Source organism: Populus euphratica, unplaced genomic scaffold (assembly GCF_000495115.2).
Source record: "Populus euphratica unplaced genomic scaffold, PopEup_1.0 scaffold219.1, whole genome shotgun sequence".
Classification (NCBI taxonomy): Eukaryota; Viridiplantae; Streptophyta; class Magnoliopsida; order Malpighiales; family Salicaceae; genus Populus; species Populus euphratica.
Window position 1 is genome coordinate 295,329 of NW_011500102.1, and position 21,710 is coordinate 317,038.

The 21,710-nt window shown below is 30.7% G+C and overlaps 2 protein-coding genes across 2 annotated transcripts in view; both read left to right on the forward strand.

Annotated features, from left to right (window-relative positions):
- Positions 1-16,067: 16,067 nt before the first annotated feature.
- LOC105109501 (protein trichome birefringence-like 39) lies at positions 16,068-19,370 on the forward strand. The gene is made up of 5 exons (XM_011004230.1): positions 16,068-16,499; positions 16,591-16,762; positions 18,022-18,197; positions 18,266-18,424; positions 18,762-19,370. Exons 1-5 carry the CDS (start codon positions 16,183-16,185, stop codon positions 19,051-19,053), a joined length of 1,116 nt encoding a protein of 371 aa, XP_011002532.1. The 5' UTR covers positions 16,068-16,182; the 3' UTR covers positions 19,054-19,370.
- Positions 19,371-19,861: 491 nt separating this feature from the next.
- LOC105109509 (late embryogenesis abundant domain-containing protein / LEA domain-containing protein) overlaps positions 19,862-21,710 on the forward strand; it is a 3,158-nt gene continuing 1,309 nt past the window's right edge. The window contains 2 exon segments of the mRNA XM_011004239.1: positions 19,862-21,247; positions 21,481-21,707. Of these exon segments, the coding sequence (XP_011002541.1) occupies positions 19,967-21,247; positions 21,481-21,707 (1,508 nt within the window). The 5' untranslated portion in view covers positions 19,862-19,966.

Sequence of the window (21,710 nt, forward strand, 5' to 3'; positions counted from 1 at the left end):
ACTCGCAAGCTTCACGGGTCATCCATGGCTGTCAGGCACGAACAATGGATGGCAACATATGGAAAGGTATATGCACATGCTGCAGAGAAAGAAAGGAGGTTCAAATATTCAAGGACAATGTTGATTACATAGGACTCATTCAATACTGCCGGAAACAAACCATATAGGCTAGGAGTTAATAAATATGCAGACCTAACCGATGAAGAGTTCAAGGCTGCCCGTAATGGTTATAAAAGGAAAATTCATACAAGCCAACGAAAGTAACATCTTTAAAATATGAAAATGTTGCTACTGTTCCTGCTACCATGGACTGGAAAAAGAAAGGTGTTGTTACTCCCATCAAGGATCAAGGCTAGTGTGGTAAGTTCTACCATTGCACCAAGCAATGCTCCCTTACCACTGCTTTTATGCTACAGACTATCTCTTACACGCGTATGTATTGATGTCATTATGCTTGGTTTGTGACAAAATCAGGCAGCTGCTGGGACTTTTTTACCGAGGTAAATTGATTTCCTTATCGGAGCAAGAGCTTATAGAGTGTGACACTAAAGGGGAGGATCAAGACTGTGAGGGTGGTCTCATGGAAGATGGATTTGAATTCATAATCAAGAGCCATGGCATCACAACTGAAGCTAACTACCCTTACCAAACAGCTGATGGAACTTGCAACTCAAAAAAGAAGGCATCCCACATAGCCAAAATCACTGGCTATGAGAAAGTCCCTGCTAACAGCGAGACAACATTATTAAAGGTCGTGGCCAACCAGCCAATTTCTTTTTAGATTAATGTGGTTATAGGTAAGCTTGCTCGTATCACGACTAATTCCACGGGCCCTGAAGTTAATGACCATATAAGCCTCTAGTGGCCATCACATGAGTAACTAAAGACTCGAACCTGAGACCACAGGGGAAGCAAACCCCTTGATCCCAAATCCTTACTACTTGGCCACCACCTAAATGGTTCAACCAGCCAATTTCTGTTTCCATTGATGGTGGAGGCTCTGACTTTCAAAACAAATTCAATTTTTTTTAGTATCTAGGATTATGATCTTATACGTAGAATATATTCTAAATATTAAATTTTTTTGTTAATATAAATAAATAAATAATTAAATAAAATAGAAATTTGGATTAAAAAACAATTTTTTTCATGCATTTAAATCATTGAAATTCTTATGAATTTTTATTTTAATCTTTAATTGACTTTCAAAACAAATTCAATTTTTTTTTTTTAGTATCTAGGGTTATGATCTTATACGTAAGATGTATTCCAGTTATTAAATTTTTTTGTTGGCATGAATAAATAAATGATTAAATAAAATAGAAATTTGGATTAAAAAACAATTTTTTTCATGCATTTAAATCATTGAAATTCTTATGAATTTTTATTTTAATCTTTAATTTTTCTAAAACAAATGTTGAAGAAAAAAAACCATGTCTTTGTTAAATAAAAAAATGCATAATTAAGAAGAATAATTTTGAATTCAGAGATACATTTTAATTCTAGAATCAAAATAATTAAAATCCCTTCAATAGTTATAAAAAAATATATATATTAAAAAAAAAGTCTTGAGAGTGGCTCGCATAGGCAGAAAGAAAGACTAGCGTAAACTGCACCATTCCCCATGTTACCTTACAAAGCAAAGATGGACTCTGTGCAATTCATGTCAGCCCACTACATGAGCTTAGGGCTTATAAAAAGAGCTTCAGCCGAACATGATTATGCGCTCTCCGTTGGAAGGCGAATGGGTCAAGCAAGCCCACTAATTCAAATGAACCCAGAAGAAGCGCGTGTGCTCACGCTCCGGCGACGGTGCTTTTTATTTGAATCGGTCAATGACTTATTGATCCGAACTCTAGCTGCAATCTGGTGGTACGAAACCCCAATCTTTTTTTAACCAAAATAAATAAAGACAACACCCTATCAATGACCCGGGCGTAGACCCGGTTCAGGTCTCGTAACATTTCACGGCACGTTCATCTTCTTTCTTCTGGACCCAGACTTGCTTTTCCATCCCAGCCGAGTCATTGGGCTCTGTCTTTTTGTCTCATAAAGCTGTTGACTTTCATGCCCCCATCATTTCGTTGTCGAAACTTAAAATTCCTTCACAAAGATCCAAATAAAAACTGACCTCTAATTTTAAGGTGGCCTCAAGCCCATTGATGTCATGGTGTGTTCGATATGAAATCATAACAATTGTTTTTTAAAAAAAGAAATTCTACAAGAATTGAGCTCTTACTGTATCGTTGATCAAGTTTTTTTTTTTTAACATATAAAAGAAATTTCTATTGTCAATATTTTTCAAATAAAAAAATTAAATGGTTGATTTGATATAATATGATAAATTTGATAGGTCTAAAGAAAACTAATATAAATATTATTTAATTTAAAAAAATTTAAGATAATATTTTAAAATAATAATAATATTAAAACGGTAACCTATCAACTTATGTTAATTATGGTTAACTAGTTAAATTCACGACTTAAATTATGAGACTATAATAATCTCATATAAAATAAATTAAAATAAATTATCAAATACAATTCTCTATTAATCTAATATTAAATAATAAAATTAAAAAAATAATAAAATAATTGATCTAAATCAACTTACCAAACTCGTAATTTAGGTCATAAGATCAGGATAACTTCATAAAAAAAAAAATAACCTGCATCAACCCAGATTAATTTATCAAACTCATGATCAAGGTCATGACTATGATAATCCTATAAAAAGCAAATTAAAATAAATTATGAAGTCTATTTTTTAATAAACATATTGTTAAAGGTTGAAAAAAAATCTAAAAATAAAACATAATAAAACAACACGAGTCTACTCGGGTTAACATGTAAAACAAGTGATCTAAGCCATAAAACTATGATAACATCATAAAAAATAAACTATAAAGTTTCATTCATTATCAATTTAATACTGAAGGATAAAATTAAAAAATATATAATTAAAAAAAACTCAAGTTAATTAGGTTAACCTACAAAACCCTTGTCGCAAGTTATAAGACCAAGATAATATCATAGATAAAAAACTAAAATAAACCATGAAATTTAATTTTCCATTAACTTAATATTGAATAATAAAATTAAAAAAATCTCAAGTCAACTCGTTAAACTCATGACACAGGTTATTAAACTGAGCTAACCATGTATAAAGCAAACTATAATAATTAAAAAGTTTAATTTATAATAAATTAAATATTAAAACATAAAATTAAAAAAAACATAATTTAAAAAAAACAAAGGAAAAAAAATAGAATGAATAATATTTTAGGTGTATCACATTAAAAACACCCAAAGAAAATAATAGAATGAATGATATTTTAGGTGTATCACATTAAAAACACCACCTCTTTTATTTTGTACTATAACACAATAATAACTAATAATCTCCTTGCAATGCACTCTAAATCAGGTAATAGTATTTTAAATAGTATAATTTAAATAGCTAAATTATGCATGTTTAAAAAATTTCTAAATAGTTTTTTACTATTGAAATGCACATAATTTAAAAAACTATATTTATACTATTTAAAAAATTATTTTTTTTATTTAACTTTTTAATATAGTATTTTTTTATTAGAGATGCTATAAGTGCTAGTATTATCATCTAAGTATTTTAAATAGTACAACACACGGCTTGAACCCTCTGCTGCGATGCATGAGAGACAATCCCCAGATTCAGGTATTTCTTTATATGAAGCAAGTAAATTATCTTTAAGCTGTTGCTTTCGTTTTTAGCAATCATAAGCCAAGTACTCCACCAATACCAACTAACCCAATAATTAAAGGATTTCTAGAACAAAAAGTAAAATATATTTTAAATTTTTTTAAAATATATTAAAATAATAATATTTTTTATTTTTTAAAATTTATTTTTGATATACCACGTTAAAATGATCTAAAAATAAAAAAATAATTTAAAAATGAAAAAATAAAAATAAAAATGCTGTTTAATCACAATGAAAAAAACATATAAAGAGTCGGTATGGCCTCTCAAAACCGTTGAATATTTAAAGAAATATATTTGAAGCAAGAACAAATGGCTACTTGCGCTGCTGCTATAATTAAGTTAAGTAAGGGGACAACACAATAGAACAAGTTTCATGGTTAAATCATACTTTATAAAGGAAATAAAAAACACAAGGAAACTCATTTTATAAGCAAGTTCTGCCAGGTGGCCCTGCCTTTGCTGCTTATGACCCACCTCTAGCACGATATGAAAGGGGGATGATGCCTCTCGATCGAAGCTTCCCTACATGTTTTTCCTACGTGTGCCCTTGCTCACCACTAGATTTTTTTTAAATATAATTATTTATTTAACCTTTAAAATATTATTTTTTTAATTAATATAAATATATAAATTAATTTACGTGTATCTTAACTAATATTATTATTTTTTAATTATCAAAGGTTGACATTTTCAGAGGAGTTGTAAAAGAGGAAAAAGAAGAACATTCTTCCTAAAAGAGATATCCATTTTATATATAGGCTAAAATATAATTATTTATTTAACCTTTAAAATATTATTTTTTAATTAATATAAATATATAAATTAATTTACGTGTATCTTAACTAATATTATTATTTTTTAATTATCAATGGTTGACATTTTCAAAGGAGTTGTAAAAGAGGAAAAAGAAGAACATTCTTCCTAAAAGAGGTAGCCATTTTATCTATAGGCTTATTGTATTTTAGTATGTTTTTATAAGAGTGTTTTTAATATTATCATATAAAATCCATAAAAAATATATAAAAAACATTAATTTATCTAAAAATAATTGAATCACATTATTATCAAACGAGCTTTAGCTTAGTAAGCACTCTTACGCAGCAATTTCTCAAGTTATAAATACAAGGAGGATGCATCACATTCTTATCAGCAACGCCAGCCAAATGGGCTATTTGGTGCCTCCACATAAAGCAGATGATGACATATTTGATTTGCCAAAAACTTTTACTAATTACTAGTTGCTTTTCTTTTCCTTTTTCCTTTTCCTTTTCCTTTTTGTTTTTGAGAACAATTATTAATTGCTTTTTGGTGTGGACATTCCTGTATTTTTAATATTTTAAAAGTATTTTTGAAAAAAATTAAATTTTTTTATTTTTTTATTTACTTCAAATTAATATATTTTTAGTATTTTTAAATTATTTTGATATGCTGATGTTAAAAATAATTTTTTTAAAATAAAAAAATATCATTTTTATGCATTTTATCACAAAAAGTTATTTGAAAAGTAACCGCAACCACACTGTCAAATAAGTTATCAAAATAATAATTTTTATTTTTAATATCAACATATCAAAATAATCTAAAAATTCTAAAAAACATTAATCTAAAACAAATAAAAAAATTTAAATTTTTTTAAAATACTTTTTAAATGCAAAAAAATAAACAAGGCTTAAAGAGATGTATGAAACAGTGATAAATATTGCTTTTTAAAGTGTTTTTTATTTGTAAATAAATCATAATGATATATTTTTAAAATTATTTTATTTTTTTTACATCAATACATTAAAAAGATATAAAAAAATTAAAAAATTAATTTAAAATAAAAAAATAATTAGAACTCATTTCCAAACACCTTGTAAACACAAAAAAAAAAAAAAAAACAGTTTTTCCTAACATCTGGGGCCTACTAACCGTGAAGATGTTTTAAGAAATATGATATATATTTTTTTAAAATTAACCCAGTTATTTTTTTTTAAATCACATTTTATCAAAGTTTCTTAATCAGCAACATTCCATTTCATCTCTCTCTCTCTCTATATATATATATATGTGTGTGTGTATATATAATGCGTTTAGAACAAGGTCATGTTTTTCAAACCTTTCACTTTGTAAATAACCCTAACAAAATTAAAACAAATCCAAATGATCTATGGTGGCTATCAAATTGACGCGAACGATCATTTTGTGATTGCTGGCAACAAAGAAAGAACTCTATAGAATTGGGGATCCAAACTCACCAACATCTGTGTATAGTACTCATTAAACCCCTTGATCCCCCGAAAATTAATATAAAAAGCCTATAATCTAAATCGAAATTCTAGCTAGATTATACTTTAAATTAAAAAAATTATCACACAGTTAATCTAGCTAAATCCAGCCGGGACAGCGTTAAATAGTTTTTTTTAAAATAAATAAATAAATAAATTTTGTTTGAATAAAAAAATAAAGAAATTAATTGATCCAGTGGCAGATAACCTCGCTCCTTTTCAGGAAATACATCAAAAAAAGTTTTTACAACTATGAATGCTTGCAGAGGGGATTAGAAACTTGCCATGCCACAGGGAGTTAATAACAAAAAGCAATATTTTTTATTTTACAATAGAACAAATTATATAATTATCCTATAGTTTGGTTGTTTAAATGTTAACCTCTATATTTTAAAAATTACAGTTTATATTCTTGATGAGAGTAAAATAAACTAAATTATAGCATGATTTAAAATATAAAATGTTACATGTGAAAAAAATTTTAGAATATATCAAAGAATTATCTCCATTTAAAAATTTAAATTATTAGGTGAAGTTTTACGGTATGATTTATATTATTCTTTAACACACTTTCTAAAGTGAAAACCTTTTAAACTTGAAACTTATACAGACTCATATTACCTTATGATTAATTTTTATCAAATAAATAGGGACAATGAAATTCGAACTCGTAACTGTTTAGTTATCAAAACTCTGATACCATGTTAAAGAATCATGTCAGCCCAAAAATTTAAGTTATTAGGTAAAGTTTCAGGATATGATTTATATTATTCTCTAATAAAATATAAACTATAATTTTTTAAAATATAAAACATGAATATAAAAAGATGTAAATTATAGAATGATAAATGTAATAAGAATAATTGGCTGGTAGGTTTTCTTTTTCTTTTTCAATATAAGGAGGCCTAAAGTCCTGTGTCAACTCTTCACAAGCCAACAAAAAAAGACATAATTCTTAAATATATCACATTATTGTTTTCAAGGTCTGTGGTTGGTGTATAGCCACTGCATTTGTATTCTCTCTCTGGAGGTTTGTTGACCTGTCCGCCCTTTGGATAAATTAACCCTCTGTTCATTCTCACTTGATATTAATTTAACCTTCATTTGGAAGCGTTATAAAAATCACCCAAAGGGCATATATATCAATTAAAAATAAAAATAAAAATCTATTTTCTCTCCTCAAGATATAAAACTTGTCTCAATAAACAAACATAATTAAAAGAAAAAAACATCAAGTTACTTTCATAATGATATTAGTTGTTAGGTGTTAGCGGGAGGAGTATTATTATTATTATTGTTATTATTATTATGATAAAGACTAACTGAATAATAATTATTACAAAAATAAAAAGTTTCTCTAACTTTTTTTTAATGAGGTATTTAATAAATTCGGACCGTGACCTCTTGTGAGTGTAATAACATCAAATCTATGCCAGGTACCTATTAATATTTCAAGTTATCTTTAGGATTTTAGAACATGATCACATCTAAATATCACAAGTCAGGTCACTCTCCGTTCCAACAACTTGTCCACTTCCGACCGACTTGGATCTGAACGTCAACCTCGAGTTTGATGTGTACTAGCTAGTAGACATAAAAGAAAAGAAAGAGTGAGTGTGGTGAAATAGAGAGCACATGGGGATTGTTGATTTGGCAACATCATCAACATATTACTGTGATTTAAAAAAAACAGTTACTTATAAATTTAAAATATAATTTATATTATTTTTTAAAATATTTTTTGAAGTTAAATTTTTTTAAATTTAAATTTATATAAATTTATATTATCTTGTATTTAATTTTATAGATAAAAAATAAAAACTTATTTAAGAATTTATTTTTTTATTTATGAATCAATTATTTCAATATCATTTTAATTACTTGAACCTAAATGATATTTTATAGTATGAACTCCTTTGTAAATTTTGTCAAATTAATGTAAAGAGTTAATACAAAAAAGAAAAAAAAAAGAATTATATTTTTTCAATAATAAAAACTTATTTATTCTATATGAGTTATGTTTCTTATATATGATTTAAGCATACGATTGTTTTTTTAGTAATTTCTTTAATAAATTAAACTAGATTCATCTATCATGGATAAACCAGGTCTAATTCAATAACCATTAAATTTTTATTAAATAAATAGAAATAATAAAATTTAAACTTGTGATTATTTAATTATTAAAATTTTAATATTATATTAAAAAATCAATTTAACCTAAAAATTTAGATAAAATTCTAAAATATAATTTAAATTATTCCCTATTACAACCAAATATCAAGCAGTACTCGATCTCCCTTTACAATTTCCATATGCCTTTAGCCTCCTTAATGGCAACCGGAACTGCTTTATTGACCTAGTGGATAAATTGATCATAATTAATTTATATAAATTAGTTGTAGTTAAGAGAAAAAAACCATGTGCGATCCATATTGCTGGTTGAGTTCATGTTGCACCGGTGACTAGTGGCTATCACCTTGTGAGCAAGACTTTACAAGGAGACTAAAACATATAATTTGGTGCATATATATGATACGTGGAATAGTTGAAACTAAATTGATGGTGATGGATTTAATTATTGAAATACTCTATCATCCGTAACTAGTTGTTAAACCGGATTGTCATAAGATTTGATGAGGTATGGGTTAGACAACTCTGAGGTTTGGGTTAGAAGTTCAATTAACTAACTTGCATTTGTTCCAATTAATTAAAATGATGTTATTTTAAAGATTTTTTTTTAAAATCAAATAAGATCTTAATTAAATTAAATGCATCTTAAATTTATCTATTAAGTCAATCAAATCAATTCTAAATTAATTTTTTTAAAACATAGTCTAGGTTAACTAATTTCGTGTTAACACACTATATCATGTGGGGTTTAACAAATATAATATATCATGTGGGGTTTAACAAATATAATCTATAATGATTTCAATTTAAACAAGTGCCTTGTGAATGTTCTTGCAACCTAGTTTTAAGAAATTATTTTCATACTAGTAACAAGAATTTACATAAACTAGATTTTTTGTACTATTTTAGGCCTCTCTTTCCTCTCTATCTCTCTCTTTTAACACTTTGTGGTTTTATTCCGATTGACCTTTAACTTAAACCCAATCAAAGGTAAGAAAAATAAGAGAAGAGAGAAGATTTTAGCCCAATTGAACCTAGTACCTAGACCACTTTTTCTGGCCAATAAACAACCTTTTATAAATTGATGAAGGCTAATCTTTCCACTAATAGTTGTTCTTAAGCTTGACTTTGCACCAACTGGCTTGCCCTAACCACCATTTCCCTCAATTTTTTTTTGGAAGCATGATTTTACATTAACTTTTCTAGCTTAACCACTTTTTTTCACCAATAATTTACTCTCAAGCACCAACTTATTAACTAATAAAAAAATAACATACCAACCAATAACACAACCTTTTTTAAAAGCATACATTCCTTATCATTTTTAATTTTCCACCATGTAAACTTACACGGTTTTTAATATTGATAAATACCACGTAAGGTTAAGATAGGCTTATTCAAGCATATTTAACATTATGTATCACTCTTAAACTTCTATATATATCCAAATTATACATTTTATTTTCTAAAAATTTAATCTAAGCATATTAACAAACATCAAAGCATTAAAAATAATATTAACAAAGTTTACAATCTGAAATTAGAAACATGAAAGCACTAAATCTAAGTTAAGGACTACTATCTAACAAAATATAAGTATATTTATATCAACAAACATAAGGCAATAAATCTAATAATTTTTAAAATTTGACAATGAAATCAGTACACACAATTAAAACCGTAGGAACTATAATAAAATTTGTTTTATAAAAAAAAATTATAAGAGTGTTTTTGGAATTAAAAAAAAAAACTTCAAATTAACTAGGGGCCATGTCCACGTGAATTGCAAGGAGATAGAGGGTCACAGCAGTGCACATTCTCCTAGTCTACATGGTGGGGACAAACAGGGCCCGACCCTGCAACATACTTTTCTCCATCCCTCTAATGATAATTTATAGTTTTAGATCTTGAAAAATATAAGTTATTCTAAATTTTAGCCTTCATAAGAAAAGTTTTCTAATTTGACCCCTCAATAAACTTTTGGACACCAAGAATGATAGGTTTCTTTGTTGAAAAGTGGTTCAACTGATGATTTCTCTTCCCTCATCTCTTGCAGTTGACCTTATCTCTTCTCTGACAGTTAAGAATTGAAAAATAAATAAAATAAAATTTTGATTGAAAATAAAATTATCATGAATGAGGCATGTAATTTTCTTATAATCTACCTTTCAATTATCTTTTTTTTTTAATTTTTTATGTTTGTGATAATCTGGAACCTAATTCCATTAATTTATTCAGGTTACAGAAAAGTTAAATTAAAAATAAAATAAAATAAACTGATTTATATATTTATTGTTTATATGAATGATGAAACCAACTCATATTATTTAGTTGTTTTGTTAATGCATCAACATGATATACAATGTATATTAAATTTTTTAAAAAATTTTAGAAAACAAATAATCTAAATCAATAGATAAATTAGCTCAAAGTTATTTTTAACATAAATCAATAGGTAAATTAGCTCAAAATTATTTTTAACAGTTAAAAAAAATATATATATTGCACGAAATTAAAACTATTTTTTTGGATTCGAGGAAACTCTATTTCTTAAAAAATATGCTTTACAGGTGTAGATAAGTGAGTAAAATCCTGTTGTCTTACATTCTTATATAAAAAATATATGTCTGATTTAAAATTACAACACTAATACTTGATTAATAAATTTTTATTTGAGCTAGCACACCCATGATTCATAATTAATTAACTCCCACAAGAAAACGATTAAAGCTTGAATGTTAAGGTAAGTCTTCATGCAAAATGTTAAAAATCTCCATGATTGATCTTAATTATTATATGAAATGGTGGGATTTTTTGTTTTTTTTCTTTCTAAATCTTAATATCCGGAAGTTTATTGAATCCCAACTAATCTCATCGAGCCAAATTAATGAGCAGTCCACAAAAGAGCATCAAATGGTGGGACTATCTGATCCTTTTCTAATGTATTCAAACATAAATATTCAGCTAATTAATTATAAATAAAGAAAGCTGTTGAACACAAAGGCTCATGAGTTGTCCCTTGTCCCCGATCGATCCATGCATGATATATTTTAGCCTTTTGCATTTAATTCCCTCTCCCTTTCCGGTACGTCTCTATCTTTTTCTAAGGCATAAGCATGCCGTTAAACTCCAAAACAGATGAAAAGAATATGGTTGGTATCATGACTTTGTTAATAAAAAACACAACCTAATTACCTAACCATGTCTTAAAAATGGACTTAATCTATGGACACCACACCATGCTAGCGAGCTACTCCCTTTGTTCTCTATCATCATTTATTGTCTTGTTTTAAAAAAAGAAACTTATACTTGTTCATATATTAAATTCATTTAATCATATTTTAAAATTTTATCTAAAAATTTAAAATTTTAAATTAAAATGATTATTTGATATGGTATCAAAATCTTGATGATTAAATAATTACGATTTTAAATTTCATCATCTCAATTTATTTAACAAAAAAAATCAAGCATAATGTAACGTGTATTTGTGCAATTTTTAAATCTAAAAGACTTTTATTTAAGGAGTGTATTAAAAAATAATATAAATCATATCTTAAAATCTTAATTGAAAATTTAAACTTTTAGGTTGAGATAATTATTTGATATTATTAAAGCATACATGATAGATAATATTTGAGATTGTGGTAATAATTGTTTTTTAAAATGCTTCTCGTTTTGAAATGTATTAAAATGATTATTTTTATTTTTTTAAATTTATTTTTAATATTTTGATATTAAAATGATTTAAAAATTTTAAAAAATAAAAAAATTGCAAAAATACATTTTAATAGCAAAAATAAAAACACTCCCACAAGTACTTGAAACACGTTCAATTTGGAATTAGAAATTACCAGCTAGTCAGAATAGTTTGTTAATTGTTATCGTCTTCGTTTTTCGTGTCTTTCTTCTTCTTCTTCTGCTTTCTCATTTTGTTCATCTTTATTTTTTTATCGATAAAAAACCTGTTTGATTGGACATCTTCTTTCATTATTTTTTTCTTATAAAATACTCAATAGAATACTCGAATTATTAAGAGATCGTGCTCCAATGTTGGGGGAATATGTTCCTATCCCTTATCCAAATCTCTACTTAATCTTCGACCGACCACTACTTAATCTTCGACCACGTTGATGTCAACCGAAATACCTTAAACCTAGTTTGATAATATAATAAAAAATATTATTATGATAATATTTTTTGATGAAAGGAAATGAAAGTGATTTTTTTTTAATTTTTTAATTTTTAATATTAATACATTAAAATAATTGAAAAACACCTAAAAAATTATATTGATATTATTTCATGTGAAAAATATTTAGAAAAACAGATTAAATTGCAAAAAAAAACTCCTCTTAAATATCCTAGACTTTTGTTTGAGATAGTGTTTTAACGAAGATTTTAACTATCAATATTATTACAAGTATCCTAGTTAATTTTGGTACTTTAAATCTGATTCTATTACAACATATATAGCCTCAAATCTAATCAAATAAGGGCTCATCCCACTCCTCAAGTGCATTGAAGATGTCATCCTGTTTTTGTTAGTGAGGTCTATTTATTTTTATATTTTAAAAATATTTTAAGATATTTTATTTTTTTTATTTTAAGTTAATTTTTTAATATTTTTAAATTATTTTGTTACACTGATATTAAAAATAATTTTTTAAAAATAAAAAAAATATTATTTTAATATATTTTTAAATAAAAAATACTTTAAAAAATAATTACATTTACACTTTTACATAGTTAGTAAAACGCAGATCAAAATGGATCCCCCACCTGATTCTTGACTGCTTCAAACTTAGTCTGGCTCGAGCCTTAAGTGCCTTGAACATAGTCTACTTGACCGTTGAATGTTGCAGACCAAGTGCTTGCTCAATTCTCAAGTGCTTCAGACATGGTCCGCCCTGACATTTGAACACTTCGAATCTCGTCCAAACTCTAGATGCCACAAGTGGAGCCCCAACCGAACACTAAACACCTTAGACCCGACCTCGACTTCACCTTATGGTCTCAGACTTGTTTCTAGCTTGTCCTTCAAGCACCCTAACCTGGCTTAACCCCAAGCATCTTGAACCAGATTCTAGCTTGATCCATGGATGTCCCTGACTAGCTACATCTTGGCTTGATCCCGAGTGTACTTGACTTGGTTCTGGTCTGTTTCTTGGGCTCGAGTCTGACGTGTACTTGATACATACTCATTTGTTCAAGTCTCAAACCAAACATTACTCCTAAATCATAAACTCATAATATAAAAACTAGTTTCGGAAACTTTATAAGACATTTTTTTAATTGAAAACTTGTTGCTAGTTTTTATTTTATTAAAAAATGAAAATAAACAAATTAGTTTTCATATGTTGATTTCTTTTTCTATTGTTTTTTGTTTTTTTTTTAAAAAATGACACCAAACAACTCTTTATTTGTTCCTAGTAATCCATGGAATATGTTTAGGCAAAAAATCTACTTTATTGTAGTGGTAATTTTTTCTTCAAATATGAGGGTTTGATATGATTTGACCTAGAAAACTTGAATGCATACCTTAGTAGACAGAAGTCGTGGAACTATATATTTCATCCAAATCTTTGTTCCAAGGAAAAAAAAAACTTTATATAAGAAGAAGGCAGAGGATTAACTTAGTAATAATAGATGCATTTTTCACGTTAATTAGAAAAATTATTATAATTAACACTTGGATTCAAATAACCTTTTCTAATATCCAAGCAGAGAGGGATTTAATCTCCATACATGCATCACTAATAATCAAAGCATGCATACCCTTGCTTTAATAAGGAATAATTCAAGAAAATTACAGGAAGGCAACTCGTGGTTTACAACTCATTCAATGACCCTACAGAACTATTTTTCAAAACTCGTGGGGATAAAGAGTCCAAAACGAACTGGTAGGATAAAAGAAAACAATCAAACAAGAGCAGCAGGTCACCAGTCCATTAAAGGCTGTTTGGTCCCTTCCCTCGTTTTACACGTACGTGTTCTTTTATTTAAATTCCTTCCTCCACTCTCAATTATGAGCTCTTCCTATACAAATATGAAAAAACAATATTTTTGAAGAATATTTTTACTATTTAGTTTCTAAAAAAAGGTTCCTCTTTTCCATCTGCCCACTTGCTATATAGATATATGCACTGATTGGCGAATTTGAGTGGGCAGTGCTAGCTTATTGAGAGCTCGAGTACGATTCCAAAAGCTGCGAAAAGCAATCCTTATCCTGCTTTGTTAGGGTCTATTGACGAAGGCAACAATGAACAGTGCCCAAAAGCTTTTTGCCGTTCTTTGCTATCCACATGTGGACGATAACTTTTAAAAGTAAAATTAGAGGTCGAACCTGTCAATGTAAAATCTTTAGTGATCAATTTTGAGGGTAATTTAACAGCTTTTCTGTCTTTAAATTTATTTGTTAATAATTATAAATTTAAATTTGAAATAATTCAAGACTTATGTATTCATTAATTTAAAAATTCATAAGATTAGTTGGAATATATATAAGCTGGCTTGTATATTGATATTAATAAAAAATAAAAATCATTACTGATCACAGATTTATATAAATAAAAATGTAAGATTTGAATCAAGAACGTGCTTTCTTCTAATCAATTCTTTACAGCTTGATAATAAGGTCACTTGCTTTTGTGGGGGTTTCTTGACTTGGAAAATTGGAAACCCTAAATCATGTACAGTAAAAACTTTCAGAGAAATAATAAAAAATTTGAAACTCGGCCTAAATTCAGTTGTTACGCTTTTGGCAAACCAGACTTTGATCATAGCCATGAAATACAATCTTCAAGGCACCGCCATCATAATTTTGCTTAGTTTTATGGTGGAGACGTACCTTTTTCTAATGGCACCAGGGTGAATGTGAAAAAAAAAAAATTAATGGAGGGAAATTGAAAGGAAAAAAATAAATTTGCTTGTCATGATTACTATAGGAAAGGAAATGTTTATACGAAATTGTTGACATTTTTATAAAATTTCTCCAAAAGATTAAAGAAGTTCGCACAATTTGTAATTCAATTCTTACCCATGATTTATATTATTGCAGAAAATTACAAAGGGACAATGTTATTTAAATTATCAAGGGACAATGTATATGCTGTTGATACGATGATTATGAATACTAATTATTAAGGGATAATTTTTTTTTAATATTAGTATATTAAAATAATAAAAAATATTAAAAAAATTAATTTAAAATTAAAAAAATAAAATAAAAATATAACTAAATCACAGTACCGAACATTCCATAAGTCAACCCATTTTTCCAGGCCGTGTCATTTCAATTGGTCACTTCCTCGTTTTTACCAAGAGGAACAGAGAATGATAGAACTACGAGATCCAGTAGAAGTTACAAAATCGTTTGGCTATCAAGTAGTATTGGATACCTTGAGATCATCAATGATGTCTTAATTAGGACAAAAGCTCGACAGATCTGACATTATAATTTAAAGAACAACTTTATAATCCCTGCAAGGCCAGCCTCCATGAAATGTGACATATACAAATATTATATGCCTATCTTCAGCTCTCAAAATGCATACAATAAAGGAGGAGACAATGAAAAAGTTCATTTGAGTCACCTCCAAGAAAACAAACTTCAATTACTTATTATAATTATTTTTCTTAGTAGTGTTTGATGTTGCAGTAATTGTTTAATTTAAAACAAAATTAAATTTTTTGAAATTCACCCGCAAAAGCAAACGTGCTCTTTTATCATAAAATGTTGCCATTATTTCAGAATCAAACTCATGATGATTCCTATTTTTCAAAGCTAAGGGGGTTGTAATCATCCCCACATGCCACGGTGAAAAAGAATCAATCCAAGATTTCCTATTTTTCTTGTCAGAAGCTAAATAAATTAAAAGTTTATAGTACACTGTGAGACGTTCCATGCGAAACCCCACTCCCCCCTCTCTCTGGCCTTCTCATACATTATAAAAAAACTTGTCCAGGACAACTTTTTCTTCACTCCTCGTCTATTTCTCCAGACAAATTCCTAAATATCACAGAAGAAAACCCAGGATGGCTATCTTGTTCAAGCCCGAATTGTTTCTCTCGCTGTTTTTGTTGATATCTTCTTACCATACAGCAACAGAAGCTTCAAAAGTCGCCCAGAGCCTCAACTTCAACAGTACCTTCAGCAATGGTACCAGTAATGCTAGAGAACTTGCCGGCAAGTGCAACTGGTTCAGAGGGAAATGGGTTTTTGATCCTAAGTATCCTCTCTATGACTCAAATTGTCCCTTCATAGATCCACAGTTCAATTGTCAAAAGTATGGCAGACCTGATAGCTATTATCTCAAGTATCGGTGGCAACCTTTTGCATGTGACTTGCCAAGGTACCCTTGTTTTTTGCCCTCATGTTCAGGAAAAAGTGTATTTGTCTTTTCTTGGTATATATAAAAAAAATTTCATGTTAACATTTTCCAGGTTTAATGGGCTATATTTCTTGGAGAAATGGAGAGGGAAGAAGATTATGTTTGTAGGTGACTCGTTGAGTTTGAACCAGTGGATATCTTTAACGTGTTTGATTCATGCCTGGGTACCAAATTCAAAGTATACAGTGTTTAGGACAGATGTGCTATCTTCTCTTACATTTGAGGTAAGAATTTGAATTCCAGTTGCTGGTTACTTTAAATATTTCTCAACAATCATTACATTTAACCACTGCATGCAAGTCCTGTCCTTTTCTCTATACCTTGTTTGAAGGTAAAGTTGTCGTGCTAGATGCTAAGCTCTGGTCTCCCTCTCTTCTTGTCTTTCTCTTGTGTTCTGGGCTGTTAGTGTGTGGAGTTTTGAGCATTAGAACGATTCTTGTTACAGTAATAGTTGTATATATGGTAACAAAAACCAATTAAAAGAATTTTTATTTTTTTATTTTCTGAAAATCAAAAGAGGGAAAGTTTTGGTGAACATAATTGGTAGATTTCTTTGTAATTTATTTTTTAATTATGTTCCAGCCAATACTATTGCATAATATATTTAAGTACAGAGACAAAACTCCTTGAGTTTTAACTTCTCTAATTCGTTTGTGGTAACCTTTAATTCCTTGATTTACCAATGAATCATTGTCTTATTTTGCCTTTTGGAATCAAATGTTGTTTCCTACTCCACATAGAAATGCCCTTAAACCTTTCCTAGAGTTTTTGCTAAAGGTAGAGAGAAATATAGTTACATACGAGACAAGGATTGTTTGTGATTACGATATGAGTATTTTTTTAAATAATATTTTGTTTGAAAATAAATTTAAATATTTTTGTTTGAATTCTTTTTGTTTTTTATATTAAAATGTCAAAATCATAAAAAAAATATGAATTTAATACTTCTTCAAGTAAAAAATATTTTTTTAAAAATAAAAACAAAAAACATGCTAAATATCCGCTAACTCATAACAATTATGTCTTTTGAGTTGAGTAAAGCTCACTAATCAATTATTACTCCAACGAATCTACTCTAAACATGTTTCAATTAGCGACAATTACGGTCATAATCTCTAGCATGGGCGTCTGTCTTAACTTGTTATTTTCTTCTGGAAAAATCTTTTGGAGTTCATACTAATTAATGTGGACCTTCTTTCTTTTAAAATCTAAATGGTGGCCTGAATTAGAAGGGTTAGTATAGTACACTTTGATCCGTGTTAGCTACAAGTTGGCACTTTCAATTTAAGGACCACTTGAGGTATTAATCAAGCATCTCTACATAGTTCTCTTCTTATGTGGCTTTTCTTACAAGTTATAATTCTGCAATATGACAGGTACTGGACCCCCTTCTCTATTATTGCAAATCACTGTTTACAAAATTGATAAAAACATGTTATAGGCATATGATAAAAACATCATGATCCCATGGATTTTTGGGCAGGACTACGGAGTCAAGATACTGCTATATCGAACGACATACCTGGTGGATCTTGTCAATGATAAGGCAGGACGAGTATTGAAGCTTGATTCGATAAACAATGGCAACGCATGGCTAGGCATGGACATGTTGATCTTCAACACTTGGCATTGGTGGACCCATACTGGAAGATCTCAGCCGTAGGTCAACCTGGCTTGTGATATTTTCATTTTGATCTACATGGCTAATGCGTTTCTATGTTTTACAGATGGGATTATATCCAAGAAGGGGGTAAATTGTACAAAGATATGAACCGGCTAATTGCATTTTACAAGGGACTAACCACCTGGGCTAGATGGGTCAACCGAAATGTTGATCCTTCTAAAACCAAAGTCTTCTTCCAGGACGTTTCTCCTACGCATTATGTGTAAGCCTTTCTCCCCTCTGCCTTCCTAGTTCTTAGTTGTCATGGCGGTGAATGGATGGTTCCTGTGCGTCATCAGGAAGAAACTATGTTTTTTTTTTTCTGATGAACAAGGTTTCCTCCGGCCCCTTCCGGGTCAGGAGACTAATCCTTGGCATGGCTCGAGGGCGCGACGTATAGCGAGCACCACTACCATGCGCGAGGCTCGAAACCATGTTGATGTGATAATGTTCATGTTAATAGATTCATTGACGCGAGCCTTTTAGCGTGTCTTTCATCAATATTATAGCATTTTAGTACCTCGGCAAATAATCTTACTTTATTGTTGTTGCTAAAATAGGGGCGGGGATTGGAATGAGCCATCAAAGTCATGTGCTGCTGAGACACAACCGTTCTTTGGAACAAGGTACCCAGCAGGAACACCGTTAGCTTGGGCTGTAGTTAACAAGGTTTTGAGCAGGATTCAGAAACCAGTCTACTTATTAGACGTGACCACACTTTCTCAGTACCGAAAAGATGCACATCCTTCGCGTTACGGCGGCGACAATGGTGGCACAGATTGTAGCCACTGGTGTCTACCTGGATTGCCTGATACTTGGAACCAACTTCTATATGCAGCCCTCTTCGGTTGATTGTGCTTAAATGGCATTCATTATACATGGTGTAATCTAGTCATTTTTTTAGATGATCGATCATTGTTTCGATGATGGTACGTACAGGAGTTTATTCTTGTTCTCAGAGCTAGTGCCTGTTGGCAATAATGAGAGTTGTGATTCTTCAATTGTAAATTTAGATTATTGTGCTGGCAATGAGATTGCCATGAAATGAAAGAAATACGCTCCAAATCAAAAGGCCTGTTATGGAGATTGGAGATGATCTTTCAAAAGTGTTTAGTAACTTGAATGAAAACAGTAATAGCCATGACCTATAAACCTTTGGTGGATCAAAACTTATGGTAGCTATGAACGATTTCTTTTAAAATTTCATCATGTTAATTTATTCTTTTAGTTTTTATTATTAAAAAAAGATGATATTGTTTTAAGGTGAAATTAAATTTACTCAACCACCTAATAAATAACTTAAAAATTAGAAAAACAAAACTTAAACCCAATATGCGATAGGAGGGGAGCTGATCTAAAGCTCGTAAAACCGAAGTGGGTCATGATAGTCTCTGCTCACACACGTGGCAAAGAGATATGCATCCATGTGTCATCTCCTCAAATGGCTAACCTAAGCCGTATCCTCTTACATGTGCCATCCATCTTTTGTATAGCTGAGTCACCTTCTTCTTTGTACAGCACCAACACGTTGCTCCATGCACCAACACATGTCAACTCCATGCACACCCCACCTCCATTTCTTCAAGCCGCCAGCGGCCATTGCCTCTCCCTTTTTAACGCCAATCTTCTCCTCTCCTCTCCATTCCTATCCCAACACCAAATCAAATAGTCATACATACAGTTCTCATACATTACCCACAAAGAAAAGAAAGAAAACTCAAGGAGATCTAGTTGACTTTGTTACCTTCTTGAAACATTAGCAGCAATGGCATCTGAGCAATCCAGGAGAGAGAACGCTACAAGTGAGAGAGAGAATTATGTGGTGAGAGAAAGAGTCCCAAAAATGGCTAGCCATTTTGAGTCTTTGATAGAGAAACCAAAAGAATCAGTTGTCAAAGAAAACATCGGTGAAGGTGGCAATGAAACGGGAGCCCAGTACTTTGAGTCTCTTGCTGACAAAATGAGAGGAGCTAGGGTGGATGTTTCTGGTGACAAAGAAAGGGAAAGAAGAGAAGAAGAACAAGAACAAGAAAGGAAAGCAAGAGAGGGTTATTCTGCTGGAAAATCTAAAGTGGAAGGGGGTGGAAAAGAAACCGAAGGCAAACAAGAGGAGAATGGTAGTGATCGAAACAAAGAGCACCAACTTTCCCTCGATGAAATAACGAAGTTAAGAGAAACGGCGCAAAAAAATTCGTTCGAGGCTTTAAAAGCAGCTGAAGAAAGATATGAGAAAGCAAAAGAGAAGGCAAGCCGAGTTGTGGGTTCTGCAACTAAGATTGTGAAAGAGAAATTTCCTCAAGCAAAAAACACTTTTGCTGAGAAGGCTGCACAACCTAAAGACATTGCTGCGGAGAAGGCCGCACAAGCCAGAGACATTGCTGCACAGAAGGCTGCACAACCTAAAGACATTGCTGCGGAGAAGGCCGCACAAGCCAGAGGCATTGCTGCACAGAAGGCTGCACAACCTAAAGACATTGCTGCGGAGAAGGCCGCACAAGCCAGAGGCATTGCTGCACAGAAGGCCACACATACAAAGGACATTACTGCACAGAAGGCAGCACAAGCAAAGGACACTCTAGTTGAAGGGGCTCAAAAAACTACTCATTATATCGCAGAGAAGGGAGCACAAGCAAAAGACACCATTGTTGAAGGTGCTAAGAAAACTTCAGAGTATGTTGTAGAGAAGAGCAAAGGGGCCATGAGTTATACAGTAGAGAAGGCAGTAGCAGCTAAAGATGTGACTGTCGAAAGTGGCAAAGAGGCCGCTTGTTATGTAGAGAAAGTGGCCGTGGATGTGAAAGACAAGGCCGCTGCAGCTGGATGGACTGCTGCTCATTACACAACTGAAAAAGCTGTGGAGGGGACTAAGGCAGCAGCGAGGGCAGTAGAGCATGCAGGTCAGAAGACTGCCGAGCTTGCAGGGAAGCCATTGGGAGCTGCTAAAGAGACTGCTGCATCTACTGGTGAAAGTATCAAGAAGTATACAGCTAGGAAGAAAGAGGAGGCCGGGAGAGAACTTGAGGCCCGAAAAGCTGCAGAAGGACAGGTATAATTCACAGAATAGTGCATGTCTAAGTTCTTTAAGTTTATGATGCTTAATTGAAGCTCGTGTTTCCAATTGAACTGATTCCACTATAGGTTAAAAAGAGAGAGAAAAGATTGATGCTTAATTGAAGCTCGTGTTTCCAATTGAACATGTGAAAAATGTAGACTAGATGATTGCATTTGTACTTAATTGCAATAGAAATTGAATTTGTGTTGCCTATTGAGGATGATTAGAGGAGTTTCCAGGGAGGAGAATTCAGGGAAGAATCACAAGTTCATGCAACAGGAGGTCAAGGAGCAGAGGAAGGGAACGTCACAAAGAAAGTCGCCCCAGAAGGCGACGAACAAGAAGATTAACAATATTGGCGGCTTCGACAGCGACAAGAGGGAAGCAGCATACTGGGCACCATTGGCGAAACTATAGCGGAGTTTGCTCAAGCAACCAAAGATCTAGTTATTGGGCA